The sequence below is a fragment of the Siphateles boraxobius genome, unplaced genomic scaffold, assembly GCF_051911475.1.
Source record: "Siphateles boraxobius isolate OS27281-9 unplaced genomic scaffold, OSU_SipBor_1 48, whole genome shotgun sequence".
Taxonomy (NCBI): Eukaryota; Metazoa; Chordata; class Actinopteri; order Cypriniformes; family Leuciscidae; genus Siphateles; species Siphateles boraxobius.
The window spans coordinates 6877529-6888588 of NW_027509119.1; the positions used below are offsets into that span (position 1 = coordinate 6877529).

At 36.9% G+C, this 11060-nt stretch overlaps 1 protein-coding gene and 2 non-coding genes across 3 annotated transcripts; all 3 read left to right on the top strand.

The window, feature by feature from the left end:
• The first annotated feature begins 3359 nt into the window (after positions 1-3359).
• Positions 3360-9291, top strand: rpl13 (ribosomal protein L13). The gene is made up of 6 exons (XM_077201788.1): positions 3360-3469; positions 4025-4140; positions 4226-4367; positions 5227-5400; positions 5704-5760; positions 9089-9291. The coding sequence occupies exons 2-6, from the start codon at positions 4037-4039 to the stop codon at positions 9245-9247; spliced, it is 636 nt and encodes a 211-aa protein (XP_077057903.1). The 5' UTR covers positions 3360-3469; positions 4025-4036; the 3' UTR covers positions 9248-9291.
• LOC143710883 (small nucleolar RNA MBII-202) lies at positions 5074-5152 on the top strand. Its single transcript, XR_013194678.1, has one exon. It is a non-coding gene; the product is annotated as a small nucleolar RNA MBII-202 (small nucleolar RNA).
• LOC143710882 (small nucleolar RNA MBII-202) lies at positions 5554-5635 on the top strand. Its single transcript, XR_013194677.1, has one exon. It is a non-coding gene; the product is annotated as a small nucleolar RNA MBII-202 (small nucleolar RNA).
• Positions 9292-11060: the final 1769 nt, after the last annotated feature.

Here is an 11060-nt window from a genome sequence, read left to right on the forward strand (position 1 = left end):
TTCAGCTTTTACCATTTCAGATTCAAATTGTAACTCCTTGTTCTCATACCTGCAATACACAATCATTTTAACACATGAGTGTGAAGCATTGCCTTCCTCATGTTTTTGAAAGAAGTTTCTTTTATGCTGACCTAGGCTATATTTATTTGATTCAAAACACAGTAAAACTAATATTTTGAAATATTACAATTTAAAATAACTTTCTGTTTAAATATATTTCCAAATGTAATTTATTCATGTGATGCAAAGCTGAATTTTCAGCAGTCTTCAGTGTCACACGATCCTTCAGAAATCATTCTAATTATGCCGAATATTATAATATTCAATGTTACAATGCTTGGTATTTTCGTGGAAACGGTGACCCGTTATTTTCAGGATTCCTTGATGAATCGAAAGTTCAAAAGAAACGTTTTTTGTAAACATTATCACAAGAAATGTACCAGTTTGTTTCTTTGTTGGCAAACAAATCTAAAATCCTTTGAGGCGGCGTTTTGTTTCTGCACTGTACATTAGGCACGGTTAGTTTTGAGGGCTTGATACTGAGAGAAGTGTAGAGAAAGAAGGGAACATGGCCGCCGCCCGGCCCAGCACTCCTTGACCTTTGCCCTTAGATTAAAAGATTCGGTTTCAGTGTTCCAATGATCAATGATTAATGAAGGGGTGATCACAGTATCTCTTTATGCCTGAAGAAAATCTGAAACCTGTGTTAAAGAATTCACATTAGATTACTTTCATATATAGCTCTTTGATCAGAAGGACATTTATTTAGATGTTTATAATATTGCTTATTTTGGTCATACATGTAGCCTACAGATTGTATCTGTAATACTGATTAATAGTTATCTATTCTAGGAAGTCCATGTAATGAAATGCAACCATCTCTGGTAGCAAAACAAATATGGCTAATTGGTTGAGCATGCATATGTATTGAAAATGAAAATTGACATTGATAACATTGGCTAAGTGTCGAAAGCAAATGAATATATTATTATTATAGCCTTTGTTTTACCATACCAACAGTTTTTGTTTTAAAACTCACGAACAAGCCAGTTTGAATCAACAATAAAACTCTTCAATTAAGAAAGAACCTGTGTGGCTCTAACAAACAATTACTTTCCTGAAATATCCTACCATATTTTCTGATTTCTACACAAGGACTTACAACGCCCCCTAATGATTGATTTGAATCCTCTCATTAGACTGCAGACAATTGTTCAATCATTTTTACGTTTCTGAAATACCACGGAAAGATCAGAGAATTTCAAAGTGAAAATATTACAGATCATGCACATGTAATATTATATATATATATATATATATTATAATATAGTTCAACTGAACTATAAAACTATACAATAACTATATACTCTTATAAAGTAGGCCTATTCAGGATATCACAAAGGACTGCAAAAGTTCTGTAAAATATGGAAATATAAGTCTATTGATCGTTTTCGGTGTGGGAGCCCTAAGTTTGTCAAAATCGTTTCTATTTGTGCAGCCTCAGCAATAATATTACTGCAATAATAAAGTATTTCAAAGTGCATTAAGGTGCTTTTATATTTTAAAATATTACATTTAGTACGATGTATGTAGTAAGATATTTAATTCCTTCCACTATATTTTTTCCATTATTAGTTATACTTTGAATAGTGGATTTATTTTATGTATGCATTAATGTGTTTATATGATATATATTATATTTAAATGACCAGTTGCTCATCATTTAAAGAGACATGCACTGAAACGGGTCGCTGTGAACAGATCTGTTTTTGAGGAGGTAAAAAGGGTGTTGTTTTACACAACCATTGAGAAATTTTAACCAAAGTATGTTACAAACTTTACATGAACACCCTAAAGAATCATACCAACTTGTGGAAAATGGGCATCCGATGACCCCTTTAATAAACACTACTACAATGTACCACATTAAAGAATATCTTTGTACATCTTTAAGTCTAAAAAAAAGCGTGTGTGTGTGTGTATATATTCTTAATCAGAGTCACAGTGCTGACAGATGAATGATACTGTGACCTGGAGTGAAGGCTTGATGGGCCCTGAAACTGCATAGGGCGCATTTCACCCAAACCTTCTTTGGCTTTGAGTTGTTAAATTCCTCCATGCAAATCACTTTATTTAAAACACTGGCAGAGACACCTCTGTCAGTCTTTCTTTTCCATGCCCTAGTCATTCTTTAAAAACATTAAAATCAAGTGTAACAACCACTTTTTAAATAAGTGTTACAACCCAACCCACCCCTGTCAGCCAATGTTTAGCTAGCTGTATTAGCATAGTGGCTTGATATTAGGGGGAAATACATCACATATTGCCTAAGAAACTACTATTTAATCTAATATAAATAGTACAATTGTATCTGCAATAGTACAGATAAACAAAATAAAGTATACTCCAAAATACTTTAAAATATAAATATGAAGAATTTTCATCAGCATCATTACTCCAGTTTGTCATGATCCTTCAGAAATCATTCTAATATGCTGATTTATTAGTTTTTTGCTGGTAAATATTTTTTTTGGAACCTGTGATACTTTTCCAGGATTCTTTGGTGAATAAAAAGTTAAAAAAGAACAGCATTCGCTTAAAATAAAAAATATTTTGTAACTAAACACTACCAGTCAAAAGTTTGGTGTCAGTCATTTATTTATTTATTTCTTTTTTTTCTTTCTTTTTTTTGTTGAAGAAATTAATACTTTTATTCAGTGAGGATGTTAAATTGATAAAACGTTATATTAAAGATTTATATTGTTTGAAAATAATTATATTTTGAATAAATGCTGTTCTTTTTAACTTTTTATTCATCAATGAATCCTGAAAAAGTATCACAAGTTCCAATAAAAAGATTAATCAGCAACTGTTTCCAACATTGATAATAAATCAGCATATAAGAATGATTTCTAAAGGATCATGTGACACTGAAGACTGGAGTAATGATGCTGAAAATAGAGCTCTGCATCACATAAGTAAATTAGGCCTATATTTTAAAGTATAAATAGAAAACCATTATTTTAAATATTAATAATATTTCACAATATTAAATGTTTTTTCTGTATTTTTGATCAAATAAATGCAGCCTTGATTAGCATAAGAGATTTCTTTCAAAAATGTTTAAAAACTTTTAACCGTTACTATCTACTTCTGCAAAAAAAAATGTTTTTTTTTGCATTTACGCATCAAATGAACGACTTTACATTCTTGATCATGCGTCAGATCCTATGGTAGTCCGATAGCAACTATTAGTTGTTGAATTTTCTAAACATTTAATAATTATAAAACTATCAGTTGTCGAACTTTTAATCTACGTCCCATCCACGTGCTAATTTGTCGCAACAAGATCCGGCTTCACACTTCCGGTTGACTGGCGCGTTCGTTGCTATTGGCTCTTTTCTTCACTTCCCATAAAACCCTGCGTTGTCATTTCCTTTTCCCTTTCAGCCATTTTCCGCTTGAGACGGTATGTGCATTTATTCCCGCTAAACATCAACTTTATCCGTTTTAATCCTCATTATATCTTTGTTGTTTTGTAATTCAAATAGTCCGACATTAAAATTTGCTTTGTCATACATGTATACCTGTCTGTATTGTTGGTGTTTTCACTTCTTGAGAGAGAAAAAAGATAATTTTAGGACACGGTACCTTGTTGCAGCTCCACACTCACGTTTCGATGTCTAATTTGAACTTTAAACCGGCGCTCACGAACCAGTCAAATGTTTAAATGCCTAAATAAACGACTCCGCATATAACTTCCATATGTGTGTTTACTATCGTTTTCTTTGGCCTTATTCCACATGCACGACACTTCGTCAGGCACTAGCTTAGCTCATGTAGTGTCTGGGCTTGTGCTTTTGACTTTGACAATATTTACAAAGATGTTCTAATAACTTGCCTGAACGTGCAGTTCTTTCCAGAACCAAACCACAGCGCAAAGCTTCAATTAATCCTGGTTTGAAGTAAATGTGAACATGGACCAGGGAGCTTCATGCTTATTATGACATTTGTTTTGCATTAGGAGTGAACAACCATGGCTCCCAGCCGGAATGGCATGATTTTGAACCCTCACTTTCACAAAGACTGGCAGAAGAGAGTGCGCACCTGGTTCAACCAGCCCGCCAGAAAGCTCCGCAGGTAACGTTAACAAGTTTGTGCTGACAAATGTCAATGGTTTAATCATGGAAAGGGGCAGTTTATAAAAATGCTGCTTTTTCCTCAGACGTAAGGCCCGTCAGGCAAAGGCTCGGCGTATTGCTCCTAGACCAGTTTCTGGACCTCTTCGACCCATAGTCAGGTGTCCAACCATCCGGTACCACAACAAGATCCGTGCCGGACGTGGGTTCACCCTGGAGGAGTTGAAGGTAACTTTGGTGCCAAGTTGTTAAATCTTAAAGGCTTAGTTCACCTTAAAATGAAAATTGTGTCTAGTGACGCGGCTGCATAAATGTATCAATTTGCTTTCTCCCGTCACTAGCTTTAAATATGCAATTTTGCTGCATAACGAATTCATAAGTTTCCAGCTGGTTATAAACTAATGCAAATAAGTGGCAACAATTGTGACATTAAACATTTGGGTCAGACTTACGTGTGTTTGTAAAATTATTTTAAATGCTTAAGGTACTAATGCTAGCGTTCTCTCCGCCTCGATGGCAAACGCACTGCTATTTCTCTACTAATGCAACATCTAGTCAATTCATGTGCTGTAGACATACCGTTTCATTGTCTGTTTTAAATCTGCATCTTATGTGTGAGCACAGCCACACGTGTCAAAACAAACTCCCCAAGATGTCAGTGATTTCGCCTCTAGAGGCCGCTCTAGTACTGGATAATGGAAGTGGACGCTTTTCAGCCGCTCAGCATCGGATGCAACACTAAAAAACTGCATGATATATTGCGAAAAATGAATCTGATCAATCCTTAAACATCTAATCCACACGCATGCATAGAGCACATCACATATGGTGAATGTGTATATTTTTGGGTGAACTATCTCTTTAACTCTAATGTAGTTCTCTAATCTGTCTGCTTGTTCATAAAGTGCACTTGCAGTCGTTTCAGACAGTCAAATGATGACAAATCTCCGGAATCGCTGTACTTCCTTGATGATCCATGAACCCTTTTTGCTGATGACTGTTCTTGACTCTGTTCGAGTGTCAGGGCTGTTCCAGCATTATCACATCTCACATGTCTGTCCTGTTGCACTGTAATCTGCCCATACAGGCAGCAGGAATCAACAAAAAGGTGGCCCGCACCATTGGCATCGCCGTTGACCCTCGTCGGCGTAACCGATCCACAGAGTCCCTGCAGTCCAACGTCCAGAGGCTGAAGGTGTACCGCTCCAAACTCATCATCTTCCCGAGGAAGGCTTCTGCACCCAAGAAGGGAGACAGCACTGTAAGTGGCTTACTTCAGTTCATAAAGCTTTCTAATTCATCGAATCATATCATAAAGGCCTTTAAAGCGTAATACAGCACTGTATGCCTGCTATAAAATGGCATATCATTACATTTACTGTAATAGAGAAGCGCTTCAGTGTTTGCAGTCAAGTGATGACACTTTCTCCGGAATCTCTGCACATCCTTGATGACTTTTGAACCCTTTTTTAGCTGATGACTGCACACTATTCAACTATAACTCTCTTTTTTTTCTTTTATTTTTTTGTCTTTTGACTACTTTTGCTGCTTTTTTTGTGTGTAGGAGGAGGAGATTAAGATGGCCACACAGCTCACTGGACCTGTCATGCCCATCAAAAACGTATGTATCTTATCTTTTAACCATATAAAGTCCACTGTATGATTCTTTTTTTTTAAGTCCTGGTGCATATTTATTTTTCCAAAATCTTTCTTTATTTTGTAAGTAAAATTTCAAAATGAACACTTGCTCGACGAGAGCCTTTTTTTTGAAAAAAATTAGTAGGGCTCTAGACTGCGACCAAATAGGCGATAAGAGGTCGCACTGGTGTGACTGCCATGTTGTCAAATTCAAAGTTTGAATTCACCGCAGAATTAATATCGAAGTGAGATATACTTGGAAGCATTCAAATTCGGCGCAGAATTCTGTTATAAACCCCACATGTCAGATCAAACACCGCTTCCGTGGAAACCAGGGCAACCTTAAAAGCTTTTACAGGGTTCCCACTCGTCATGGAAAACTTGGAAAATCGCTGATAAACTTTCCAGTCATGGAAAACGCATGGAAAATGTCCTGGAAAATCTTCTTATCCCGGAAAATAATTTTTTTGAAAGTCCTTCAGTTTTTCTTTAGCAGAGAACGAAGAGATTATCACTGGCCAAAAACCATTAGTATATTGCTCAAACCTCACATACAATATAGCCTATTAGCTGAGACATCACCTTTAGATGTGACGTAATGAAGCAAAGACATGCTTGAATTTCCTGCGGAAATTCAAAAGTACCACTGGAATTACTGGAACATTATTACAGTTTTGAATCGAGCTACGGCAAGCACATAGTTTTGAATACTGGCCGATTATATACTTGCCCAAATGTATTTTGGATAATTTTTAACCCAAAAAAGTTACGGACTGGAGCTTTAAATAAAACATTCAAATAGTTCCAATATTTTTTGCTATAATATTGACACTGGTAACAAGAATAATTTGTCATAATGTATGATTAAGAGCTCATATTAAAAACTGATTTTATAGTTAAGTCATGGCAATAAACTATGGACACTTGTGTCTGCCACTGAATAAAAAATGAAAAACGTAATTGCAACTTTTTATCTCACAATTTTTTATTATTATTTAAAGGGCGTGTTAGTTACACACAAGGCAGCAGCACAGAAGACATTTTTAAATATTAAAAATAAAAGGATTCCTTTGTGGAGAAGCGTTCAGTTTTTCCGCTTGCAAATTAGGTAATGTAAATAGCGAATCCGCCATGGTGCGAGCGCAACTGGCTTTTAAAGGGAATGGGAGATGAGACTCTGATTGTTTTAATGCACGTTATGCCTAAAACACACCCATTACTCATTAAGAGAATAGGTACAACCCTTGTGTCGGGAGCGCCGACTATTTTACCTGATGTTAAACTAGCAAAAGTGGATTCAGACACGCCCTAAGTGAACCTGCGTTTAGACCATGGGCTTAGATCGTTAAAATAGGGCCTCATATCTTGCAATTCTGACTTTATACCTCGCAGTTGCGCGCAATTGCAAGAAAAAGTCAGAATAGCGAAATAAAAAGTCGCAATTACCTTTTTGATTTTTTGTGTTGCGTAAAAAAGCTTCCATAGTCATAATGTATGATTAAGAGCTCATATTAAACGCTGATTTTATACTTAAAGTCATGGTAATAAACTGTACGCCTTTTAAAGACTTATGCTGAATTTGAAATCGCCCCCTCATTCACTATTCCCTACGTTTGTCCACTAATACTGTTCACTTCAAGGAGTGAATGAAAATTAGTGAGTGAATTCAGACAGCTGTTTAGCGTACATCGGTTGTACACTCGTTATTGCAGTGCAATGTGGGATTGAATGAGTGCACTCGGTAACGTCCACTATGGTTTCAGACAGCACTACAAAATGGCTGTCCCCTCAAATAGCGCCCTATCTGAGGGTATATGGGGCGATTCAGGATTAGAGAGCAATATATCACTTTAGCGCGTGATCCTTGTCTTTTATTCCCGCCATAGTAAAATTGAAAAAGTCCTGGAAAATGATCACTCAAAAAGAGTGGGAACCCTGTTTTACCCAACTCTGAAAAGGCAAAGCGAATTACAAACTATCGCAACATTTATTGCCAAATCACTTCCATTTGTTTAATAAAATATTCTGGAAGTAAATTCATTATGATCATACAAATACTTTCTTTTAAAAGTACCAAGTAGTCACACAGTGAGAAATCTGTATAGAAAAAAGATTCATCGATAATCGTTTTATCATTGCAGCACTCTGAATTATAATCGAATCGTGAGGTGCCTAGAGATTCCCACCCCTAGTAGTAGCACAAATAAATACAATAGAATAAAGATACAAATGAAATCAACAGTTTTGCTGAAATTCAGGCCTTGTGACACCAACACTATTCAGCTGGAGCGTTTAAGAAAAGTGAACCAGAAGAGGTGCGTGAGGGAGCGTGAAAGAGCAGCAGGTATCGTGTATCGATACTGCGGGAAATAAGTATTGGAACAGTTTCAGATATTTCAGCATTAAAAAAATCTGTATTCGACAACACTAGATCCATTAGGCTTTTGTGGAACGCATCTACGACTAAGCTTTTAAATATCATCTTGCTAAGACAGGGATCCAATCCTGCTCCTGGAAAACCAACGTCCTGCAGATTTCAGCTCCAACACTTGCCTGGATGTTTCTATTGAGTCTCTGTAGACCCAGATTAGCTAGATTCAGGTGTTTAATAAGGGTTGGAGCTGAACTCTGCAGGATTGGACACCCCGTAGCAAGACACATTATTGGGAGATATAGAGGGACGACTGATCAAAATAGTCCGCTATACTCTTATAAATATCTCATTGTTTTACAAGCTATCAATATTTTCTTTTTGGCTGCATAAATATCAGCAACTTTACCTAATTGCATTACTTGCATGAAATTTGTTGGGTTTTTTTCATTATTATATTATACTATACTATTTCGGGGCGGCAGTGGCTCAGTGGTTCATGTAGGTTATCTACAAACCGAAAGGTTGGTGGTTCAATCCCCGGTTCCACCTGACCAAGTGTCGAGGTGTCCATGAGCAAGACACCTAACCCCAACTGCTCCCGACGAGCTGAGTGGCGCCTTGCATGGCTGACACCGCCGTCGGTGTATGAATGTGTGTATGAATGGGTGAATGTGAGGCAACTATGTAAAGCGCTTTGGTGGCCATTCGGTCTGTGAAAGCGCTATATAAATGCAGTCCATTTACCATATGTGATCTATAAAAGCATTACGTATGATACTCAATAAAAATAATGCTTAATATCTTGACTTAAAGGCTTTGTTTCATGTCAGTTTACTGGCTTAAGATGCAGTGAGTAATGTGTGGAAAATGGATTTTCTTAGTTCATATATAATGTAGTGTTTTGCCGCAACTGAGGAAGTGTCCTTGTTTTCTGCAGTTTTTCCCGAAAGAGAAGGCCCGCGTGATCTCAGAGGAGGAGAAGAACTTCGAGGCGTTCGTCAGCCTCCGTATGGCCCGTGCCAATGCCCGTCTGTTCGGCATCCGTGCCAAGAGGGCAAAGGAGGCCGCCGAGCAGGACGTCGAAAAGAAGAAATAAACGTTGATTTGTAAGGAACTGTCAAAATAAATGTCTAAAAAATCTTTTGTCTTTGGAGTCATTTCTTTATATCATGTAGACACATCTGTCTGGTTTGTAGAGGATGTTCAAATGCCAGTGTGATGTTTGGTGAAATGCCTAATTGATTCTCAAATTTCAAAAAGGGACTTTTTAATTGAAAAACTTCCCAGCATTGCTCAAGTAATGTAAATACTGCTGATAAAACGTACAATCTGAATGTCACAAAAGTATCTTTCAAATACAGTAGTGGCTAAAAGTAATGGCCCGGTCTTTTTGACTGTACAAGTTTGATTAAACAAAGTATGAGAAGTGTGTATATATTTTTTTTTTATAAATATGAGGGGAAAAACTAAGCTTGGGTATAAAATTGTTCACACGTGTTATTACATACAATACATGACTCCAAGTACAACTAAGTAATATGATTAAATATTTAAATGTGTCTTCGATTTTGTATGTGGAGATGCTAATTTTCCTAAGCTGAACAACATTTTTGGCAAGTACTGTATAAACTGAGGTGAGTGAGAATGCTACTCATTCTCCAGAAGATGGCAGTGTTTACCTTCATGGATGTTTATTTGTTTTTTTTTTTGTGGTGTAGTTCAGCGATAACTTTATATCAATCACATTTTATTTGTAGAGCGCCTTACAACAGCCAAAAGGTGCACAAGGCGCTTTCCAGTAAAAACATCAATAGACAACATTATATAAAAAACATAAGTGTACATAAAAGTAGCAACCAGATAGAAATCAGCTAACTGGTGTTTCAATTCAAGTTTAGAAATGCCAGCATACTCTGTCCTGGAATGATGTCATGATGTCCAGTGGAGGTTTTTGGTGGATGAATGGGCCGTGGGTGTATTATGCAAACATTGCATTCCCACATCATATCTGTATGTGATGTTTGAGCAGGATAATTTCTATCTTCACTCGGTTCCTGCCAGGACTGTGTTTTGGTGCTATCTTTATTTGTATTGTGTAACCTCTGTTTCATCAACTTGTTTCTCTGAGGCTTTTGCACTCAGATGCTTTAGTGACTGTTTTAGTGAGGAAACGATAAGAATTGGGTAATGGTTCATGTCCCAAGAGTGCTGCTGAACTGAAACTGAAGCTGAAGTGGCCTAAATCAATTATAAGGGAAGTAAAGGGACTGTTATAACTGGGGCTGCCCACAATCAATAAACCATTGGGATTTTTCCATGAAAACCTACATATAACGAATCAATAAACCAAAAATATCTTGACCCAGGAGAGATGAGTGGGGAGATAATCACGTATGAGGTTACATAAGAAATGGAGAATGTCATGTAGTTACCCTTGATTTCTGAATAATTGCTGGAAAGACTTAGATTTGATTTATTACTTTATGACAATATTACTTATCTACCGCCCACCCAAACCAAACTCAGCCTTTATTGATGAGATGCACGATCTACTCACAACACTTGGTCCTACCTCTGCCAATCTTTTAATACTTGGAGACATGAATATTCACGTTGACACCCCTGCTTGTCACTCAGCTGCAAAATTTTTACAATTACTAGACTGTCTGAATCTTATACAGCATGTTGACGTCCCAACACACACCAGAGGGCATACTCTTGATCTGGTCATCACTGATTCTGTTTCCATCAACAACCTGCAAGTGTATGATCTTGGCTTATCTGATCATAAGTTAATTTCTATGGAATTGCCATTCCTGCCCCCTCACTCCAAGCCTAAACGCCAAATCTGCTTTCGTAACATAAAAAACATTGACCCAGACACCTTGACCTTGGATCTCCTGCATCTC